This window comes from Mustela nigripes, chromosome 12 (assembly GCF_022355385.1).
Source record: "Mustela nigripes isolate SB6536 chromosome 12, MUSNIG.SB6536, whole genome shotgun sequence".
Taxonomy (NCBI): Eukaryota; Metazoa; Chordata; class Mammalia; order Carnivora; family Mustelidae; genus Mustela; species Mustela nigripes.
The window spans coordinates 27,649,636-27,674,208 of NC_081568.1; the positions used below are offsets into that span (position 1 = coordinate 27,649,636).

General features: G+C 37.0%; 1 protein-coding gene across 1 annotated transcript in view; it reads left to right on the forward strand.

The window, feature by feature from the left end:
- The window catches only part of SPEF2 (sperm flagellar 2), a 173,060-nt gene that overhangs the window by 73,445 nt on the left and 75,042 nt on the right, over nucleotides 1-24,573 (forward strand). The window contains exons 12-19 of the mRNA XM_059416314.1: nucleotides 6,655-6,874; nucleotides 8,338-8,492; nucleotides 10,210-10,285; nucleotides 11,638-11,699; nucleotides 14,984-15,087; nucleotides 16,645-16,901; nucleotides 20,887-20,995; nucleotides 22,081-22,238. Of these exons, the coding sequence (XP_059272297.1) occupies nucleotides 6,655-6,874; nucleotides 8,338-8,492; nucleotides 10,210-10,285; nucleotides 11,638-11,699; nucleotides 14,984-15,087; nucleotides 16,645-16,901; nucleotides 20,887-20,995; nucleotides 22,081-22,238 (1,141 nt within the window). The remainder of the gene's footprint in view (nucleotides 1-6,654; nucleotides 6,875-8,337; nucleotides 8,493-10,209; nucleotides 10,286-11,637; nucleotides 11,700-14,983; nucleotides 15,088-16,644; nucleotides 16,902-20,886; nucleotides 20,996-22,080; nucleotides 22,239-24,573) is intronic.

Consider the following 24,573-nt stretch of genomic DNA (forward strand, 5'->3'; position numbering starts at 1 on the left):
GTTGTCATATCTGAAGTTCTGTCACCAAACCAGGTAAATCTTCTATAGCACTTATCAAATCTGTCAGTTTACATTGAGTGAAATTTTTTTGTCAGACAATTGATAGATATTGAAAGAATACTGATAAAAATTTAAATGCAACAATATAGGCATGTATTTATTAATATATGACAGAGCATATATAAAACATATATACATTTATATATGACCTTGCATATATGAATATTTATGCTATGTCACATAGAATATATATTAATGTAAATATACAAATGTAAAGATTTATATCCTGATGTGTAGTCAGAACAAAGATAAGACTTTCCTCCTCCTCCCCCCACAAAAAAATGACATAAGGCAATTCAGATTAGCAGAAGTTGAAAAATTGACTTGTGTTTTGTGAAGAAATATAGTGAACTTTGTCATTTGTTTTTGTTCTCTCTTTGCTTTTCATGATAGCCCTATGTTGTTGAGGGAGCTCATTTTCTCCCCCAGTGGATATTTCTCATGTTTTTCTGTCCCAGTTACTTGGCCTAAGAAGACAAAGCTAAAGGGGTTGGGGGAAAGTTGACTGGGGGCAAGTGATAAATTTTTTTTAAAAAGTGCTAATGAAATGGATCAACTTTGGGGTGCCTGGGTGGCTCAGTGGTTTCAGGCTTCTGTCCTCAGCTCAGGTCATGGCCCCAGGGTCCTGGGATCGAGCCCCACGTTGGGTTCTCTGCTCAGCAGGGAGTCTGCTTCCCCCTTTCTCTCTCTGCCTGCCTCTCTGTCTACTTGTAATCTATGTCAAATAAATAAATAAAATCTTTTTTTAAAAATTGGATCATCTTTAATAAGAATTGGAGAAGACTTAAACATGATTTCTTTAAAAAGCTGATAAGCTGATATATCTTGAATTCATAATGTTCTGGACCACTGACACAACACATTAGAATGTTTTGAAATTTGAATAGTTAGATAAATAAGTTGTACGTGCTAATTCCAAATAATCTTTTTTAGGTTCAATTAGCCAACATTTAGTACAGTATTAGTTTCAGATGGAGAGTTCAATATAATTTCAAATAATCTTAAAATATATCACAAATTATAAGAATTTCTACTCTTTGTAGATTGTGGATGGAATATTTATATTATGAAATATTACCTTATATATGTATCAAAGATAACTTTTTAAGATCATTTAAGTGACTTCAGAAAAAATAGTATCTTACCGAAGTTTTCAATAATCTGTATATAAATTAAACCCTGATTCTTATCTGTTTTTATGTCTTTAATTTTTTTAATTTTTTAAATTATTATTATAGTGATATTATAGCAACTTTGAACACTTTAGAAAATACAATAGACATTTTAACAATGTTTATTCTTCTGATCCAAGAGCATGGAATGGTCTTCCATCTTTTTGTGTCTTCTTCAATTTCTTTCATGAGTGTATTGTAGTTCATCAAGCACAGATCCTTTACCTCTTTTGTTAGGTTTATTCCCAGGTATATTATGGTTCTTGGTGCTATGGAATCGATTCTCTAATTTCCCTTTCTGCATTTTCATTGTTAGTGTATAAGAAAGCCACTGATTTCTGTACATTGACTTTGTATCCTGCCATGTTGCTGAATTGTGTATCAATAAATCAATGTGTTAAATTACTCTCCCACCAGTATTGAATGAGAAGTATGACTAATTTTTTTGTGTTAGACAAAATATGATGCATCATTGTTTTATTTGGGTATCTTTATTTCTGTGAATTTGAACATTGCTTCAAAAACTCATTGACCATTTTATTCTATTTTGGGTACTGACTGTTCGTATTCTTTGTGCCTTTTTTTTTTTCTATTGGGATATTTTTCTTTTTTATCTGATCAACTTGTGGCTTTTTATAAACTAAGACTATTAACCCTTTGTCAAAGGTATATATGTTCATATTCCTTTTGTTCTTTATGTTTAAGTTGTGTGTAGGTATGTTTATGTGGGGGGAATGTATAGAATATTTTATTTTCATATAAACAAATTTATCAGGCTTTATCTGGTTTCCATGCTTAAAAATACCATCCTGGAACATATAAATGTTAATCCAGATTTTGGTGCCTCCATGATTTATTGGTTCCAGAATCTATTTTCATAAAAGTATAAGGATATACAACTTTATTTTTTTTTAAATATGTGGCCATAAGTTATTCTAGTGCCGGTTATGAAATAATCTACTTCTCTGTTTCTGTGAAATATAAACCTTATTATGTATTGAATTCCTACTATACTTAGCTCTGTTTATAAAATTTATATTTTTGTGCATTGAACAAACATTTCTTTCTGAAATTCATTTTTTTCATTACTGTATCTTTTTTTAAAATTAAATTCCATTTGCCAACACGTAGTACATCATTAATTTCAGATGTAGAGTTCAGTAATTCATCACTTGTGATATGCTCATCATATCACGTGCCCTCCTTAATGCCTGTCACCCAGTAATTCCACCCACCTCCCCTCTCACAACCCTCAGTTTGTTTCCTATAGTTGAGAATCTCTCATGGTTTGTCTCCCTCTCTGGTTTCATCCCGTTCAATTTTCCCTCCCTTCCCCTGTGATCCTCTGCACTACTTCTTATATTCCACATATGAGTGAAACCATATGATAATTATCTTTCTCTGATTGACTTATTTCACTTAGCATAATATACTCTAGTTCCATCCATATCGTTGCAAATGGCAAGATTTCATTTTTTGTTGGCTGAGTAATATTCCAGTGTGTGTGTGTGTGTGTGTGTGTGTGTGTATGCAAAATATATACTTATATGACTGATATGTCATTTAAAAATATCTCTCCTCTACTCTATGGTCAACTAATCTTCAACAAAGCTGGGAATAATACCCAATGGAAAAAAGACAGTCTCTTCAACAAATGGTGTTGGGAAAATTGGACAGCCACATGCAGAAGAATGAAACTGGATCATTTTCTTACACCATACACAAAAATAAACTCAAAATGGATTAAAGACCTACATGTGAGACAGGAATCCATCAAAATCCTAGAGGAGAACACAGGCAACAACCTCTTTGACTTCAGCCTCAGCAACTTCTTGTTAGACAAGTTTCCAAAGGCAAGAGAAACAAGCAAAAATGAACTATGGGGACTTCCTTAAGATCAAAAGCTTTTGCACAGCAAAGGAAACAATTGACAAAACCAAAAGACAGCCTACAGTATGGGAGAAGATATTTGCAAATGACATATCAGATAAGGGCTAGTATCCAAAATCTATAAAGAACTTATCAAAATCAACACCCCAAAACCAAATAATCCAGTCAAGAAATGTGCAGAAGACATGAGCAGACAGTTCTGCAAAGAAGACGTAGAAATGACCAACAGACATATGAAGAAATGCTCCACATCACTTGGCATCAGAAAAATACAAAGCCGCTGCCTTCGGCTCAGGTCATGATCTCAGGGTCCTGGGATCGAGCCCCACATCGGGCTCTCTGCTCAGCAGGGTGCCTGCTTCCTCCTCTCTCTCTGCCTGCCTCTCTGCCTACTTGTGATCTCTCTCTGTCAAATAAATAAAATCTTTAAAAAAAAAAAAAGAAAAGAAAAATACAAAGCAAAACCACAATAAGATACCACTTCACACCAGTCAGAATGGCTAAAATTAATAAGTCAGGAAACAAAAAATGTTGACAAGGATGCAGGGAAAGGGGAACCCTCTTAAACTGTTGGTGGGAATGCAAGATGATATAGCCACTCTGGAAAAAAGAAATTAAAAATGGAGCTACTCTACAACCCAGCAACTGTGCTACTGGTATTCATCCAAAGGATAAAAATGTAGTGATCTGAAGGGGCACATGTGCCCCAATGTTTATAGTAGCAATGTCCACAATAGCCAAACTGGAAAGAGCCCAGATGTCCATCAACAGATGAATGGATAGAGAAGATACGGTACATATATAAAATGGGATATTACTCAGCCATCAGAAAATTGAAATCTTGCCATTTGCAACAACATGGGTGGAACTAGAGGATATTATGCTAAGTGAAATAAGTCAATCAGAGAATGACAATTGTTATATGGTTTCACTCACATATGGAAATTAAGAAACAAAACAGGATCATATGGGAAGGGAGGGGGAAAAAAAGATAAATCAGAGAAGGAGACAAACCATGAGAGACTCTAAACTATAGGAAACAAACTGGGTGTTATGTGCAACAGATGAATTACTGAACTCTACCTCTGAAATTAATATATGTTAATTAACTGAATTTAAATATAATAGATTTTTTTTTAAATTTAAGTATTCTTAAAATCTCTTGTTTCTTTCATTGTGTGTTACAAAATGGATACTTGCTATTCTTCACTTTTGTTCAGAACTAGTAGCAATTTCTTTATCATGATTAGTCTGGACAAGTTCTAGAAATATATCAATAAAAAGTAACTTTACTCTCTAAACATTTCCATTTTTATGAGTTCCTTCCTCATTTATTTAAAATTATTTTTTCCTATTTTAATTTTTAGTTTGTTTCCCTTATTTTTTATTTTAGATCAGGAATTTTATGGGACTATGAATTTTCCTCTGAGTACAGTTAGATCCCATCCCATATTTTTAATAAATCTATTTTTTAGTGTTCCATTGTACATTTTTTAAAATTTATTTTTTATTTATTTTCAGCATAACAGTATTCATTGTTTTTGTACCACACCCAGTGCTCCATGCAATCTGTGCCCTCTCTAATACCCACCACCTGGTTCCCCCAACCTTCCACGCCCCCCACCACTTAAAACCCCTCAGATTGTTTTTCAAAGTACATAGTCTCTCATGGTTCACCTCCCCTTCCAATTTCCCCCAACTCCCTTCTCCTCTCTAACTCCCCATGTCCTCCATGCTATTTGTTATGCTCCACAAATAAGTGAAACCATATGATAATTGACTCTCTCTGTTTGACTTATTTCACTCAGCATAATCTCCTCCAGTCCTGTCCATGTTGCTACAAAAGTTGGATATTCATCCTTTCTGATGGAGGCATAATACTCCCTAGTGTATATGGACCACATCTTCCTTATCCATTTGTCTGTTGAAGGGCATCTTGGTTCTTTCCACAGTTTGGCGACCATGGCAATTGCTGCTATAAACATTGGGGTACAGATGGCCCTTCTTTTCACTACATCTGTATCGTTGCGGTAAATACCCAGTAGTGCAATTGCAGGGTCAAGGGAAGTTCTATTTTTAATTTCTTGAGGAATCTCCGCACTGTTCTCCAAAGAGGCTGCACCAACTTGCATTCCCACCAACAGTGTAAGAGGGTTCCCCTTTCTCCACATCCCCTCCAACACATGTTGTTTCCTGTCTTGCTAATTTTGGCCATTCTAACTGGTGGAAGGTGATATCTCAATGTGGTTTTAATTTGAATCTCGCTAATGACTAGTGATGAGCATTTTTTCATGTGTCTGATAGCCATTTGCATGTCTTCATTAGAGAAGTGTCTGTTCATATTGTCTGCCCATTTTTTGATATGATTATCTGTTTTGTGTGTGTTGAGTTTGAGGAGTTCTTTATAGATCCTGGATATCAACCTTTTGTCTGTACTGTCATTTGCAAATATCTTCTCCCATTCCGTGGGTTGCCTCTTTGTTTTCTTGACTGTTTCCTTTGCTGTGCAGAACCTTTTGATTTTGATGAAATCCCAGAAGTTTATTTTGGCTTTTGTTTCCTTTGCCTTTGGAGACCTATCTTGAAAGAAGTTGCTGTGGCTGATATGGAAGAAATTACTGCCTATGTTCTTTTCTAGGATTCTGATGGATTCCTGTCTCATATTGAGGTCTTTTATCCATTTTGAGTTTATCTTTGTGTATGGTATAAGAGAATGGTCGAGTTTCATTCTTCTACATATAGCTGCCCAGTTTTTCCAGCACCATTTATTGAAGAGACTGTCCTTTTTCCACTGTATATTTTTTTCCTGTTTTGTCGAAGATTATTTGACCATAGAGTTGAGGGTCCATATTTGGGCTCTCTACTCTGTTCCACTGGTCTATGTGTCTGTTTTTATGCCAGTACCATGCTGTCTTCACATTTTTATTTTTAATTTCTTCTTTAATCCAAGAACTATTTTACAAGAATGTTTTTAATTTTTAAGGATTTATATTTCTCATCTCTTTCTAAAATTGATTTCCAGTTTTATTGCAAAGAGCATGGTTTGTAGTTTTACAGGAAACCTGTAATTATTTGATCATTTCAGCAAGAAACCTGAAGAAACTGGGAGTCAAACATAATAGAGGGCATCATATCAGGCATGAATACTTTCTTTTATCTTTCTTATATTAAAATATCTTAAAATAAGCTTAGTACTTGCATAAGAAACCAGATAAATGACTATTCTCTTCTTTTATCTGTTTACTGAGAGTAGCTTCAATTTAAGTGTCTTTATGATCAACCTGAGTTACAATATGTCTCAAATAACTCAATATGCTTACTTTTATAAACTGTTAAGGATTTTTGAGTTTTTTCTTTTTCACTTTTCCATACGAAGCTTTTTTTGCATATTATTTATGTTATTTCTATTTATGTAACATAATAAAAATATTACTTTTGTTTGCTATAATTTGAATTTAAATATTAAAATTTTTTTGTCTAAATTCCACTTTTAAGAATATTCTGTTTTGTTTGTTTTATTGTTATTTTGCAGAACATGATTGGAGAGTGGGCCTTACCAGAAGAAATGGTTGATAATATACCACCCTCCAACAATAACATATTGGGCCATGTGATTCACAGATTAGTTGAAAAATCTCATCCTCCTCAAGTCAAATCAACAATACCAGAATTACCTTCATTTGCTATTAAAGGGTGCTTACTGGGGAAAACATTTAGTGGAAAAACCACGGCTCTAAAGGCTCTACAAAAAGGTAGAATTTCTTCTTCTTTTTTTTTTTTTTTAACTTATTGGATTCTATTTGCATTGACTGTAGCTTCAAATGACTAGGTATGTAGACAATATACATAAGAACCTGCTGATATATTGGGAAACTCTGTCATCAAAAGTTTTGTCCAAGACAGACACTTTTAGGATTGTAGAGTCATAAACTAGTGCTGTCCCATCAAACCTGGATATATGGATATGTTATATATTGGTGTGAATAATCTTAAGAAATAGTAAGTTAGAAACTTTTCCTTATAGATTTTATTTACCTACCAATGAAGAGGGAAGTTAATAATTTATAACAAATATAAAATAAATCCACTTCAAATTATAAGTGTATTAATTCTTCACAGTCATTGAGTTATGTCTTTTTAATGAACCTGTGGCTTTCTCCTTTGAAGCTTATTCAGGTAGAAGGCCAGGTTTCCATCTGTTTAATTACTTTTTATTCAGTCATACTTATTTTTTACTGTTTTCACTGGGAAACTCATAATTTGCAGAGACTATTAAGACCATCTTAAACTATTTCAATGCAGACAAGAATAGACCATTCTTGTGATATTAAAAGGACTTCCTTGAAAAGCGGCTTGACAAAGGCACAATGAGATACCAGTTCACACCCACTAAGATGGGTATAATTAAAAAACAAAAGGAAAATAACAAGTGTTGGTGAGGAAATGTTGATTGGAACCCTCCTCATACATTGCTTGTGAGAATGTAAAATGGTATTGCCACCATGGAAAGCAATTTGGTGGTTCCTCACTAAATTAAAAAAAAGAATTACCATATGACCCCAACTATGAGATATATACCTTCAAAGGTGTGAAAACAGGTGTTCAAAATAAATCTTGTGCAGGAATATTCATAGCAGCACTATTAATAATAGCCAAAAGATGGGGGGGGGAGGAATTCAAATGCCAATCACCTGATAGATGGATAATAAAGTGGTATTAATCTATGCAGTGAAATATTATTCAGTCATTAAAAGGGAGTGAGATACTGCTATGAATTGCAACATGGATGAACCTTGAAAACATGATGCTGAAAGAAATGAGACATGAAATGCTATATATTTTATGTTTCCATTTATATGAAATGTCCAGAATAAGCAAATCCTTAGAGACAGATGAGAACTTAGTGGTTACAGGGACAGGGATAGAGAGATAAGGAGTAACTGCTTAATGGGTACAGGGCTTTCTCTTTGAGTGATGAAAATTTTTTGGACAACATGGATGACCTAAATACCACTGAGTTGTATGATTTATGGTGGTTAAAATGGTTAGATTCATGTTATGTGAATTTTACCACAATAAAAAGAAGTGGCTTGATCCAAAAGACAGTTGTAGGAGACCCAAGAGATGGTGTTATTGGATGAAGTCAGCACAAAGGATAATTATGTCAATTTCCTAAATGAAAAGGTATTTAATAAAATTGTCTTTTTCACTTTAGACTTTCCTATTCAGATACTTTCTATTGACACTCTTGTCCAAGAAGCTATCAAAGCATTTCATGACAAGGAAAAAATCAGTGAGGCTCTGCCAACTGAGAAAGAAGCTGAAGAAAAGACTTTACCAGTTCTGCAAGAGAAGAGCAAAGAAACCCAGGCAAGTGCGAATTTAGTTTTCTTTTCTGCTCTTCATATTCTAGAGATTTGAAGCTGGATGGAATCTAAGAGATCTTCTAGACCCAAGGTTGGTGAAGTTTTCTGTAAAGGCCCAGAGAGAAACTACTTTAGATTTATGGATCAAGAGACAAAATCAAGGTTATTATGTGGGTATTTATACAGTGAGAGAAAATTTCTCCCTGACACCTCCATAATACACCCCAGTTTGCCCGATGGGTCATGCAGGGTGGTTGGCCCACTTCGTGCCCCATTACCATCAGCTGGAGACTGTCTCTTGAAGAAAAAGCCACCTGGTAAGACTAATAAGGGGATTAAGGAGCTGAATTGCAAGGGATTTGGAGGAGGGTGGGGTATGAGTGCTAGAGGAGGGCATTCACCAAGTCATCGGCTCCTGGAGTGATATTTCATCACTGAGACCCTGGCAGTGGCCAACAGCAGAGTATCCATTGCATAGTTAAAAACCAGTGCCAGCTTTGGGCAGTAGCTGAGACAGATACTGGAGCAGAGCAGAGAAGGGGCAGAGGGGCATGCCAGGCTTGGTCCCCTGGCTCACAGTGCTTTTCCACAGAGGGATGTCCAGGGACCATATAAAAAAACAGTTGGCTGGCTGAATTCAATCTGCAAGTAGATCTCAATTGGAGGGGTGGTGGAGAAGGAGGAGGTCTTCCTTGTGGTTTATCTGTATCACATTCCCATCAATATTGCATCTTGCTACATTGCATGAAGATTCTAAGGCAGAAAAATATGAAAATGTGGCTCCACCTTGAGACTCAAAATGTGGTCCAGCACCCTCAATTTAAAGGGGAGACAGTGGAGGTCCTAAGTATGAACTGGTTTACTTGAGGTCAGACGGCTTGTTGATGAGTGCTGTGAGTGGAAACCCAGATTCTAAATCCAGTATTCTTTTTCCCTGCCATATGTTGTCTCTGCAATTGAGCAAATTGGCAGAGAATTTAATCCACATCATTTTCATGGGCTATAAGATAAATGCCATTTAACTACGAATTATGAAAATAACTGGAAGAAGGGGCACCTGGGTGGCTCAGTCACTCAGTCGGGTAAGCATCTGCCTTCTTCTCAGGTCATGCTTCCAGGGTCCTGGGATAGATCACTGCATCAGGCTCCCTCCTCAGCGGAGAGCCTGCTTCTCCCTCTCCCTCTGCTGCTCCCCCTGCTTATGTGTGCTCTCTATTTTTATCTCTCCCCTTTTCAAATAAATAAATTAAAATATAAAAAAATAATTGTGAGAAGTGTGGACTGCCTCTTATTCTGTATTTTAATCAATTGGGCGATAAATAATATACACGGGTTTTCTTTTTTCCCTTGTGGCTATGACTGACACCACTAGAACTATTCTTTCTAAAATGGTTTTCCATAAATGTTACCTCTTTCTCAGGTTTCACTATATTTTCAAAATAGCAGTTGCTGTACTTTATATAGAACTGAAGGTCATTTGAAAGAGTACACCATAGGTTACTATTTCTGTAAGAATAGTACTCAAAATTTATTTATTTTTTAGTCATCAAATTTTAATTGTTTTCAGAAATCATTCAGTTCTTCTTAACACCAATATTATAGAAAGATAGTGTAAACCTTACTTATAGAAATAAAATGGGTAAGTATTATTAAAATGTAATAATGTTACAATTTCTGTGTGTGTGTGTGTGTGTGTGTGTGTGTGTGTTTTCTCTCCAAAGGATCTACAAAATGTATCTTCACCTTATCCAGTTTCAGAGGACGCATTGCCAGAAATGGAAGATAAAACTATACTTAGTAAGTGAAATATCAAAACAAATCATCCATTGTTTACATTAGGTAGGCAGACAGATAAATAGTAAGTGCACACGTATGTGAGCACAAACTTGCTTTCAGGGAAAGAAAGGGGAGTTTTGCATAGCTGTCTACCTGGTCATTTGACAGACAGAGCAAGATACACACATAAGCCCCTAACCTTTGTCTACAACTACCGGTAAGAGATGAATATTATGATGGAATCTTTCCATACCCTTTCAAGTAGTTGTTCTGTTTTGTTGTGCTTATGAGAACAGTCAGGAGAAATCCTCCCTCTTCCTGGATTTGCAGGGAGACAGAATTATATTGTTTCTTCTCGCCTGTGCAGATCTAGGTGAGTGGCACTGCTCAGGATCCCTGCGAGCTGCTGCTGCTGCTCTGTTCCCTGTGTTGAGGGAGGCTGCAAGGTCTGGTCTCTTGCATCCACCTGAAGAGTGGTTCCCTAGATAAAGTTAAGTTTATTTCCAACCTTGGGCAAGGCACATAAATAGAACCATTCCTCCAAACCTAATGAAAGAGACAGATCTCATTTAGGATCTGGGTTCTAGTATTTTGGATGCTTTTTAGAAACATTGAAGGAAACAATGTTAAGTCTTAAATGTCTTTTCTAGCTATGCTAGTGAAGACTTGCCATATTTAACAATTTCCTCATTTTCTAGTGTGAATTTTAGATCCCCCTGTGCCAAAGTCATTATCACCATCACCAATGAATGGTGTGGTGAGCATGCTGGTCTAGAGCGGCTGTGGTTTCCATCCTTTAAAAGGGTATAATCTGTCCCTTATTTCAGTTATGTGTATCATACAAGATAATTTGAATTGACTTTAAAACTATTCTAAGTATTATGTGACATATTTTCTTACAAAAGTCCAGTTAATTATAAATGGACTCTGAAAACATTTTTTTTCTATAGTTTGTAACTAAAAACCCTTCTGAGTTCTAGAGCTTTCTACATTTACACATGTTTATTACCTAGAACTTGATAATTTAGGAAAATAAAAATTAACAAATTAACATTTTAACAAATTTTCTTGAGAAACTTGGCTGGTTTTCTGAAAAGAAAATTTAAGCTGTATTTAAGTACTTCTAATGGTATTATTACGGGTGAGCCATAATGGAAGGCAGGAAGTAAAAAACTCCAAGTCACATAATGGCAGGATTTTAATGTCTTGGAAGGCAGGTGAAGCCATGCTGTGATGATCTTTCCTCTGAACATCTCAGGCGTGGCTGGATCCAATAACCTAACCTGTCTGTCCAAAACCAAAGATGATCAAATACTAACATGGTTGTTGGTAATAAACACTGGAGTTTGTTCTTACCACTTTTTTGTTGCTAGGTACTGAGACAAATAAAACTACAAAAGTTGAAGAAGTCACATCAAGTGATAGTTTCTCTGAAGTAAGTACGGTATTCTAATTTTGGCTACTAGTATATTGAAATATGTCATGATTCAAAGTTTTTTGCTATGTCTTCAAATGGAATGAAATAGCAATGTGCTCCTCTTTCATTTAAAGTAAATATGATGGTAAAATATTAGCTAAATCTAATTTACTTAATTTTCTTTATACTCTTTATCTCTAAAGCAGTGGAAATTGCTATTCAGTTTTGCCAGGTAAGAAGGTATGTGTGTGCTTTTTTAAAAAATTTAGTCTTGGGGCACCTGGGTGGCTCAGTCATTAAGTGTCTGCCTTCGGCTCCGGTCATGATCCCAGGGTCCTGGAATCGATCCCCTCATCAGGCTCCCTGCTCATCGGGAGACCTGTTTCTCCCTCTGCCTGCTGCTCTCCCTACTTGTGCGTGCACACTCTCTCTCTCTTTCTCACTATCAAACAAATAAATAAAATCTTTAAAAAAAATTAGTCTTATGTCAAGTTTATATTTATGTATTTTTCTTTACCACTTAATTTATTACTTTTATTTCCTTTCCTACTCTCTTTACCTTTAAATAATTTTTTCCAGAATTTCTTCTTAGACTTAGTGCTGACTCTACAGAATTTTGTAGTAATCTCTGAAAGAAATATTTATAATTCACTGACTATTACTTCTAATGGAAACTAATATTTCCTCATATATTGTTGCTTTTCTGTATATGGAGACATCTTTTAGTCATCAAATAGAATGTCTGGATTAATCAAGTGAGATTTTATCTGCTTTATTTTTATTACATTTAATTAACTTTATTATGCATTTCACCTTGGGAAACAATTTTATTGTTTTTATTTTATTTTTTTAGAGGAGAGCCAGGGCAGAAGGTGAAGGAGAGGGAGAATCTTTTTTTTTTTTTTCAAAAAAAAAAGATTTTTCTTTAAAAAATTTTTAATCTAATTTCAATTTAATTAATGTATAGTGTATTATTAGTTTCAGAGGTAGAATTTAGTGATTTATCAGGTGCATACAACACCCAGTGCTCATTACTTCAAGTGCCCTCCTTTTTTTCTAAAAAAGATTTTATTTATTTATTTGTCAGAGAAAAAGAGAGAGTACAAGCAGGGGGAGAGGCAAGCAGAGGGAGAAGCAAACTCCCTGCTAAGCAAGGAGCTGATGCAGAACTCAATCCCAGGATCCTGGGATCATGACCTGAGTCGAAGGCAGATGCTTAACTGATTGAGTCACCCAGGTGTCCCTATTAAGTGCCCTCCTTAATGCCCATTACCCAGTTACCCCATCCCCCCATCGGCTGCCCTTCCAGTAACCCTCAGTTTGTTTCCTATGGTTAAGAGTCTCTTACAGTTTGCCTCCCTCTCTGTTTTCATCTATTTTATTTTTCCTTCCCTTCCCATATATTCATCTATTTTGTTTTTTAAATATCACATACGAGTGAAATTATTTGGTATTTATCTTTTTCTGACACATTTCACTTAGCTTAATACCCTCTGTATACCACATATTCTTTATCCATTCATCTGTCAATGGACATCTGGGTTCTTTCCATATCTTGGCTATTATGGACATTGGGTGCATGTGCCCCTTTGAATGTTGGGTGCATGTGCCCCTTTGAATTGCTATGTTTGTATCCTTGAGATAAATACCTAGTAGTGCAATTGCTGGGTAATAAGGTAGGTCTATTTTTTTATTTTTTGAGGAACCTCCAAACTGTTCCCCTGAATGGCTGCTCCAGTTTGCTTTCTGACTAGCAATGTAAGAGCATTCCTGTTGGGAGAGAGGGAATCTTAAGTAGGCTTCATGCCCAGCAGAGACCTCAACTTGGAGCCTCAGTCTCATGACCCAGAGATCATGGCCTGAGCTAAAATCAAGAGTTGGATGCTTATTTGACTGAGCCATGCAGGCACCCCTAGAAAACAATTTTAGATTTCAAATATTTTAGATTTCAGGACTACTTAAAGATAGAAAAACTTGGGAAGGATATACCAAACTATAAATATGACAGCCATTGGGGAGGGAAATGGGCTTAGAGAAAGTGATAAAGGGAATTTATAATTAAACTCCATATATTTGAAATACAAATTAGCAGAAGGACTAAGCATATTTTTTATAAATGCCTTTATTGAGTTACAAATCCTCCAAATTCCATATTCAATTCAAAAGGGCTCACTTTTTTGTGTGTGCACGATTGGAATTATCTGGAATATATCAGTGAACAGAAATGACAGGGTTCCTGGACCTTAAGGAATTTACACTCTAATAGAAAGAGACAGATAACAAACCATAAGTGCAGTAAATGAATTATATGACACATTAGCTGGTAACGAACCAGGAGGAAAGAAAATGTAGAGTGGAGTAAGGGAAGGGGTAAGAAGCACAGGCCAAGGCCAGGGAGGTGGGGAAAGAGGGAAGAGTACTGTATTAAGTGGAGTAGGCCTCCTTGAGAAAGTGAGGTTTAACCAGATTGAAAGAAGTTTGAGAGAACCTGCCACATATGTCTGGGGCAGCGTTTCAGGCAGTAAAATAGCTGGGTGGCAGCCATGAGGCAGGAAGATGCCTGGCCAGCGAGGTGGATAATAGTATGGCATGAATGAGGTAGAGAGATGAGCAGGAAGGGAAAAGATCAGGTCAGCCTTATAGGCACGATTTGGACATTTGAAGTAAACAGGGAAACCTTACAGGGTTTTGAGTAGAGATCTAATATCATTTGGCTGACAAAATACTCACTGGTGGGTGATTTAAGAATAAACTCCAGGGAATTTCCTGTTGATAGAGCAGCTCTATTGGACCAGCCCTTCTACAGATAACATTATAAATGCTGAACAAGATAGAAAAGCAAATTATTTGAAGGCCAAAAGAAAATCATAAAAAGCAAAGAGGCAAACAGACAAGCAGCATAAACCAGCAGAAATTGTATGAAATTGGATCATTGAATGAAGGGAACTTCCCTGGGCAAGAGCCATGCAGGTACAGGTTATCCCAGAGACATGCCATGTCTGCGTAGCATAGAACGCAAGCAGAAATCTACCATAGTTTCAGTTGAAGGCATTAGAAAATGAAGGTTGGGGACATCAGAGCAGCTGAAACATGAGAGGAAGATCTTGGAAAGGAGGGAGCCACAACAGAGGAGCCTCAAAATCTACGTACAACATTTTCCCTAATGCTTGGCTGACTCCAGAATTGTGCCAGACGATTAGTGTCTTTCACCGGGGAGCATGCCCATTTAACTTTTTCCCCCAAGTACCAGATTCTGACTTTTAAATTAACTGTACTCTACCATTCATTGTTTATTTTCACAGCTGACTGTGCGTGCTCAGCTTGGTGCAAAATCAGAAAAGTTGCTGAAGAAAGGAAAGAGCATTTCTGACATGTTGCTAGTTAACATCTTGGTAAATGCTATTAAGTATGTATTTTTTTAATCTACTAATATATTCTTTATCAGATAGAAGTAGAAAAAGAATAATGTATAAAAATCATGGTTTTTGTTTTTGTTTTTTTAATTTTTAAGATATGTTTTGTGATTTACATGCTTCTATTTCACTTCCCCCACTTGACCAGTCTTGACTTCACTCAGGCAGATGTGAATACAGGTCAGGTTCTATTCCCTGCAGGGAATTCAAGGAGAAGTTAGATACTTGGAAAGGCCAAGAGACACATTATAGAGCAGAGGGACCCTAACTGTCTGGTCATAGGCCAGTGCCCTTCCTTGTTTAACTTTTCAGGAGGAGGAAGTGAACCCAGTGATCCAAGGCTGGTCAGTGCTAAATAGGAAGGCAATGAGAGAAGAAAGTTTGCCCTAGAGAGAAGGAGATTGTATTGTTTAATATGAGCTCTAACAGAAAAAGAAATGAAGTCATAATAACTTTTAATGCAAAAATCAGAATCTCAGTTTTACATAATTAGAGATTTAGAAGAGCAGAGTTTAAGTTTCTTCCCTTTTCATGCCCTTTTTCAACTTAGAGACCTAAAATAATCATTCTTGGAGCTCTTATTCTCTAGGGAGGATGCTGCCCTGAAAACAAAAACCCAAAAAATACTCCTCACACTCTAGCAACTTATTATCTAATTGAGATAAGGAAGACTCATTTGAATATTTCTCATTCAAGAAATACAGTAATTATTAATTGTAGAGCAAAGTGAATGAGAGCCAGGGGCGTTCAGATTAGACATTTCTGGCTCCATGCTGGTTTGTGGGGAGTAAGAGGAACTCTCCACATTGGCAATGTGATTATTCACAGTGTGCTAAGCTTGGTTCTGGGTTTTTAAAATGAATCACTTCAGTTTATCCTTATAACCGCCCTGTGAGGTATGTTGTCCCACTATGTGTAGATGAGAAACAGGTTTAAAGGAGGAACTGCCTATGAACACAGGCTAGAAAATGCAACACATTCTCCTACAGTGAGATCAGTTTGTTTGAAGTAAATGGTTAAAGAATGGGAGAGATAAGACACTATAGGGAAGAAAGTTGTGGCCAATTAGTTCTAAATACCATTTTATGGCCTCTGGAATAGATTTGGAGGGAGGAGGGACCTACAGAAAGATTTTAAGCAAAAGGGGGCGCCTGGATGGCTCAGTGGGTTAAAGCCTCTGCCTTCAGCTCAGGTCATGATCCCAGGGTCCTGGGACCGAACCCCACATCGGGTCTCTGCTCAGCAGGGAGCCTGCTTCCTCCTCTCTCTCTGTCTGCCTCACTGCCTACTTGTGATCTTTGTCTGTCAAATAGATAAATCTTTAAAAAATAAAATAAAATAAATGCCATCTGCTTTAAAAAAAAAGATTTTAAGCAAAGGAGTGATTAGGGTAATTAATAGACCTAATTTTAGCAGTAAAGTAATAATATTTGTGTGGAAGGAGGTTACCGTGGAGTTAAAGGAAAGGTAAAGGCAAAATTCGTTGTATTGTTACTTCCAAAGTGTTTTTATCTATCAAAATGTTAATGCCATGTCCATTTTCCATTTAGTGAGATACCTGTGGATCAAGGATGGGTCTTAGATGGTTTTCCAATGACGTTAAACCAAGCAAAGCTTCTGGAGGAAGCTCTCACGGGCTGCAGCAGAGAGGTCCTAGAACTGGAGGAAAAGAAAACACAGATATCCACATTGGCTATTGACCCTACAGCCTCCAAAGAAGTGCCTTCTCCCCCTTCTGCACTTGATTTTGTCATGTTATTAGATATTTCAGATAACTCCTCGCTGGATCGCATGAATGACACAATGAGTAAGCTGGACACTTTTTCCTTTCTTTCAATCTTCTTTTTAATATTTCAAAGCTCTTTGTTCATTCCTTCTTTGAATCAGTGAATACTCCCACTTACAATTATAAGTGGTAATAAGGAATCCATTTCAGATTTCCACAGAATTATCTAGCAGAGCACATTTCCTCTTGCTTTAACTATTGGCGTTCAGCACTGCGGAGAACTAGCAGAGAATTCTATGCTGACTGCATGCATCTCGCTGAACGCTTCCCTCAACTTGGCTGCTCCCCTGGCACAGGGATGCCCTTTTTGAGATTTGCATGCATAGAGGAGCTTCTTGTGGCTGTCTAGTATACCTTGGTGGGTCACCCTAATGAAGGTCATAAACCATATCTGTTCTGCAAGCAAGGGTCTGGTAACCTCTTTCCTTGAGATTATGTTTGAAGTCAGAGGAACAAGGATCAGTTGACTGAAGTCCTCACATGGTGGAGTTGAATAGTCTTTCCAACACTCACAGTTTATTTAATACTTTTTGGCATTGAAATGAAAGTATTACTTTATTCCACAAATTAAATATGGGAAAAGCAGGGCGCCTGGGTGGCTCAGTGGTTAAGCCGCTGCCTTCAGCTCAGGTCATGATCTCAGGGTCCTGGGATCGAGTCCCGCATCGGGCTCTCTGCTCAGCGGGGAGCCTGCTTCCTCCTCTCTCTCTCTCTCTGCCTGCCTCTCCGACTACTTGTGATTTCTCTCTGTCAAATAAATAAATAAAATCTTTAAAATAAAAAAAAATAAAAAATAAAAAATAAAAAAAATAAATAAATATGGGAAAAGCACATCTTGAGCTTTGCCTTTCCAAGTTATGAGATGTTTGACCTTGGAAAAGTTACTTTGTGATTCTAAACTCAAGTTTTACAATCTATATAATAAAATGCCTCATTGTATTGTTAGAGATATTAAAGGAAAACTTTCTTTACCCAAAACACTTCTGACACCAAATGTGTGGGTTTCCTATACCACCCAATTCTCCAGTTCTTGGGAGAGACCAACTGGGTATTCTACAGTTTGATTCCATTCTGGCACTAACTACTGGGAGTTAGGGCAGACTCTATAGGATAAGGGCTCAGCTCCACAAGGCTGCCCCCAACTTTAGATGCAATTTCAAGTAGTAGATTCCCCAGTTTACCCACACTTCTGTCTGACTTGGCTACAAATTGCCAGTTTCCATGACTCTTCCTCAGGTTTGAATTTTCTTCAGTGGCTCATAAAACTCATAGCACTCTACTGTTACTGGTTTATTATAAAGGATATCATAAAGGATTCAAATGAGCAGCCATATGAAGAGGAATACAGTGCAAGGTCTGGAAGACTCTCAAGCTCAGGGATTTGGTCCCCATGGAGTTCGGGTTACACTATTCTCCTGGCATGTGGATGTGTTCACCATCGCAGAAGCTCTCTAAAGCCCTTGGTTTAGAGCTTTTTTGGAGGCTCTAAAGAGCATGATTGATTAAATCCTTGGCCATTGGTGATTAACTCAGCCCTCAGCCAGGGAAAGTTTTATCTCATAAACCAAGAAAGGATAGAATTTCAAAATAAAGTCATACTATTCCCATCCCAGAATAGTAAAGGCTGGGGTCTTAAGGCTCAGTCTTGGGTGTGGGAGCCCACTGTCTAGGTTTGGGTATAACAGGCTGTGGAGAAGCCTGAAGGACATCACAAGGAAGCACTCTACAGCCAAAGCCCAGTGGGCTCAAAGGCTGAACATCAGGCAAGTCAAGGCTGGTCAGGGAGGAAGGGACCAGACTCAAAGACAATAGGCAGGAAACCATGGAGACACATGGAGAGAGATCAGGCAGTCTAGGAGCACAAGGCTGTGTCAGAATGGGAGACAAATTGGATATCTGGGTTTTTAGCCAGTGCCTTAGTCTTTTGGCCAGTCTGAGAGGGAGCAGCAGTGTTCATAATATGGAGAAGAGGTATAGAGAGGTTTTGGATGTAGGCTCTGTATGGTTGACTTCTCTAACACTAACTGAGAAGAAATGGGAGAGGTTTCCAGGGCTGATAATGTTTATTCATTGATCTGGATGCTCTCTTCAGTTTGTGAGGTCATTGAGCTATATATTCATGTATGCATTCTTTTTGTTTAAACATTATGTTTAATGTTTAAACATTAAAAAGAAGTCCAGGAAAAAAAAAAAAAAAAGAAGTCCAAAGCCTAGAGTCAGATTGACTGAAATCAAATCCCTTCTTTGTCATTTATGAGCTGTGCAATTTGAGGCCCATTACAGAATCATAATGTTTCTTTTCAAGTTATGTTGTGAAAATAAGATAATATGTGTAAAAGTATTTAAGAATTGTGTGCTAAATTTTACTTAAAATACAACAGAGAAATCAAGTAAGATAAGGACTAAAACATGTCCATTGGCCTTGATTTTTTGGTGACTAGAACAAGAGCTATTTCAATGGAGTAGGGGACTAGGAGGGATGGTCTTGGGTGGACTGAGGCATGAATGAGAGGTGAGAAGGTGGAGAGCATGAGTGAAGATAACTCTCAAGAAGCTTATCTCAGACTACCTATCTATCTGTCTATCTGTTTATCTACCTATATCTTTATCTACCTATCTCTTATCTATCTATCTACTCAGCTGATCTTTGAGCCAAGGAATTAGTGATGTTGCAAGGCATGAAATGGCATATTTTCCTTCAAAGATGCTTACCAGTACAAGTGTAGACTTGGAAAGAGAGATAAATATCAGCTAAGGCTGGTGTAGCTGATGGACACAAGTCGAAATTGTCAGATGAAGAAGAGAAGGTGAAGTGTTCAACCATGCAACTCGGGTTTGCTAGAAAATAAAAAGCCAAGATAATGCTGGCAAATTTGGGAAAAAGGATGTAGGAACTGAGTAATGTTGGAAAGAGTCATCAGCTACATGGGAGTGCAAGAAAGACAAATAGTGGGACTGTAGGTCATTAAGATCACAGAGATGGAGCCATTCAAAGTGGTCACAAAGTCCAGGATGTGGACATGGTCTTAGAAAGAGAGTGCCACAAGTGGAGAGAAGGGAAAGGGACTAGTGCCAGGGTGGAGCTGGGAAGAGAGGCAAGCTGACTGAAGTGCTGAAGTCCATGACAAATATGAGACAGGGACCATATTGTTGCAGGATAGCACCTCCTGAGAAGAGCTCCCACGGCCTTCTACTACCACCCTTACTTATCTTTGGGTTTTACAAATAACTTAAAAGAATTATTCTGAAAATCACTTCATCTTTTTCAATCCTGAATGTAAATGGAGACAAACTGATCTCTGTGAGGGTCCTCCATTTTCCTGAACACGATTAGATCACCCTTCAGGGTTCCCTTGCATTGACTGAATTCCTTTTAATCTAGTTCAAGGCCCTCTTCCTTCTTTATAATTTTCCATTTGTTCTAAGTTCATGAGTTTTCTGGACTTTGTACCATTCAATCCTGAATAGGATTCAATCAGACCTGTTGAAGATGTTTTTGCTTTGTTTTTGGTCTCTTGTGGTCGGTTCCTTTATGTCTACCGTTTAAGGAAATATCACAAAGTCTAGAAATAAAGGTAATTTGCTTTATTGGAATGTAATATACTATCAACAAATAATTTTTACATATGTTTGACTTTATGGCTGCCCTGTTATTTCATTCTTAGTCTTTAAACCATAGTGTTTATTTTCTCATTATTTCCTAGTTTGTTATTCATCATGACACACCACTTTTCATTCTCACCTCTTCAGAGTCAATTCCGAGAGCCTATGAATGTAAACTACAGCTTCTCTTTAATGTTGTATAGCATGTCATTTTCTTCAGTTGCCAAGGAAAATTTTAATCTGATTCCAAAACTATATGCTTTCAACATGTTGCTAATATTTAATGAATATTAGAACAATGGCAGGATCATATCAATTGGTTGTCTGGCATCAGTAAATTTTAGCAGTGCTATTGCAATTTTGTTTTAGCAGATTATGTAATTAAATAATTTTTGTATCATAGCTGAAGGATTTTCAAGTGAAACTTCTCATGGAGACATCGCTCAACATGTCACTGCTGAAAACCAAGCTACGGATGAGGACCAGAATTTAAGAGACCAGATTCAGCATAGGTTAGTCTAAAATTCACTGTCCTGCTTCTTATTTCTTGCCCTTAGAACAGACTGACCATCAGTCACTTTGGAATCGTCAGATCTTGGGGAAAAAAAAAAAAAAGATGTATTTCCTAGCATTCATCCTTTTACAAGTAAAACAAAGCTAAAAAGTTTTGATGTTGAGTGAAAAATTTATGTGCTTGCTTCTGTATTCAGAGCACAAATCATCATAGACTGGGAAGGGAAGAATTAAATCATGGTACACTTCCCTTTATGTTTCATTACATGGGATCCTAATTTAGCCCTCATTCAGCGAATGCCAGTGAAGATATGATATTTCAAAGAGCTAGGCTTCAGACTGGAGTATAGTTTAAAACAACTTCCATTGCTAAAATGATGTTATACAAAAAAACAAAACAAAACAAAACAAAAAACAAAACAAAAACACCCTTCTCTTGGTTGTGCACAGTTTATTCATTGCAAGAGAAAACTTAGACAGAGTTAGACAATTTTATGAAACCTGGAGAAGTCTAAAAATAGGAAGTGGGCCAGAGACAAGTAATTATCTACATTAATTAGCTAACTAACTACAGTAAGTTTATCTATCCATAAGGAAGATAAGACTGTTTCAGGAATCATCCCAAGATCATCTGTGAGTCAAGCAAGTAAGGCTGAGCTATTCACATTTACTCAAAGATTTCTTTGATTTCTGTCTGTAAGAGAAAAAACAGATGACCTCAGGCTATAGCTCAGGCTGTAGCTACCATGAGAAGTGTGCTCAGAGTTAATTCTACAGTGAGTGCAGGCGATCTTCCTGTAGATTTCCACTTAGTGAACCAAACTTACACTGAAGGTTTCCTAAAACGGTGGCCTTTTCAAATCTTCTTTTACCCCCACATATCTCAAAAAAATATTGCTTGATGTTATTAAATAATTTCTTCTTCAAAATAAATAATAATCCATTGCCTGTATATTTTTTAGAGTTCCTTTTTCAGTTTAACTACATTGGCAGCTTATATTTTCATTATGCGTGCCAAGTTAATTATACCTAATGTTACTCAAATATTTTAATTGGTATATGTTATTATACAATATTTTTGCAGAATTATAGGCTTCTTGGACAACTGGCCTTTATTGGAGCAATGGTTTACAGAGCCAGAAAATATTTTGATAAAAATCAATGCTGAAATAGATAAAGAGTCTCTATGTCATAAAGTAAAAGAAATGTTTACGACTGAAATAACAAAAAAAGAGAATAAAGGTAATAACATTTCTTTATAATTTTGAACTTATGTAACTAAAATGTGTGGTTTTAATGAGTTTGGGAAAAAATGAACACGCGATTGCCAAGTTCTCTGTTTTATTTGGGTTATACTACCTACAAGTATCTTCTCCTCCTGAATTTAGCTCTCTGCTGCAGAGATTTCTAAATAAGAGATTTTTCTGTATTTTAATTTAATCAAAATGAAAACTGAAAGTATTTTTCATGAGGAAAAACAATAGAGTTAAAATTAAGGATGTTATAGAAAAGAGTGAAGATTTCAGTATTAACTTAGGAGTTAACCCTCCTTTGGGATGAAATCCTAGACAGTTTATTTCCCCCAAATCTTGATGTGGCGTGATTTCATTGATTATTAACTACTTATTTTATGAGCCTTCTTCTGGACTATATCTAATCACATTAAACCATCCTGACCTCTTTCCTTCTTCATTCAACCAATAACAATTGCCCACTAGCTTTTCATAGTATTATTGATATTTATTATTGAAACGGATCTTAGGCTAATACACTGCTAAGGCCAGATTTCAATGGAGAATTTTACCTTTGCAAAATGATATGAAAAATAAATCTTTCCTTTTATTTATCTGTCACTGCTAATTGTATTGACAACTGCAGCTTCTTGGCATAATAAAAAAGTCAAAGTTAGTAATACCACAAGGATTCTAAAACTGCCTTGATAGCTTGCTGTCTCCTATCACTATATTCATGATCTAACCACTATAATGTATCAATTAACTGACCCCCAAATAGCACATAGGTGTAAGCCATAAATACCATGAGGATCCAGGAGCGTATGCTTAGGAAAACAAGCTCCCATGTCCAAATGTCTCCTCCTAATAACCACCCATGTGAAGCTCTCAGACAAAACAAATACCAATCCATATATTAAGCAGTTTAATATGTTATTTGACAGAAATTAGGCTGGAGACTAGAGGAAACCACCCACAGTGATCCTAGAGTCTTGGTTGGAAGGCAAAAACACCACAATTCTAAGCTGTAGCTTCAAACATCTACAGGTTAGAATTGGTTTGTTGTTGCCAGCTGTCAGACTCACTTCAACATCTTCCTGAAGATTTTACGTTCTAATCACTGACTACATTAACAACTGCCACTTATTTAAGATTTACATTCCTATGGGTTAATCATTTTAACAAATAGCTTATCATTAAAACCATTGACCTAGCCCAATACTCTGAATTAAATGTCCTGATTAAGGTAAGGGGGAAAAAAAGAGGTTGTGGTACTTCTGTATACATTGAGGTAAAACATGACCATTATATACTTTTAAGCAGGGAAAAGCTGGTTATATATAAAATAGTCCTGGTTTTGTTTTTAAAATGTATGTTTTTAAAAAGTATGTCTCTGTACTAAATATATATGCATAGGAAAGAATCTGGCGGTCCAGATGGTACTTATGGTGGAGGAAGACTGGGACAGAGACACTACAGGCAATTTCCCTTTCCGCTTATCTGTCTAAAATGTTTTGGACTTTTGCAAACGATATTTCTGTATTAATTTTATAATCAGAAAAAAAAAAAACCCTTACTTTCCACTTTGAAAAAACATCTAATAGAATAAAGCCTCCTTGCTTGCTGAATTGAAAAGAAGAATCTAAGGGCAGAGGGAATAGGTATAAAAAGAAGTAGCCACACAGGAGGGAGGGTATGCATTGCCTGTGGTGCAGTCAGTGACACTGAGGCCATGTCCAGCGAGGAGGGCAGCCAGGGAAGTCGGGACAGGAAGGGTGAACCTGAATGGTGAGAGGCAAAGAGCCAAACCAGCAAGAAGAGCCTAGAAAAGCACGAACCAGCCCTGTTCTGCTCCTTCAGGTCCTCAGGCTGGCCGGCTCCTCTATCCTGCTCAGCCCTCCATTTAAAACTTCAGAAGCTGCCCCCCAGCACTGCTGACCCTCTTGACTCCGTTCTGCTTTATTTTCTCCGTAGCACTGACCACCACCCCTTCTATAAATGAACTTACTCAGCATGTTTATGGTTTACCAACCACCACTAACACGTAAGCTTCAGAGGGCACCGATTTTTCTCTTCTGTTTCACTGACCTAACTCTGGTGACCAGAATTGGGCCTACTCTTGTTTTTACTACTTATCAGCTGTAGGTGGTGGGAGTCTTACCTCATTGTTAGGACCCTTCCTTTCCTTCAGGCACAGTTCAAGTCCAATCCATAGTTGCTGCTTGAGTTAAAGAATTGCTAAGAAGACTTGAGTACTAAGCACTCTTCCATGTACTTTGCATGCTTTTATCCCCAGAAGGCTGGAAGGCACAGGTCTTTCCCCTTCAGTTTCCCTCCCACCCCCA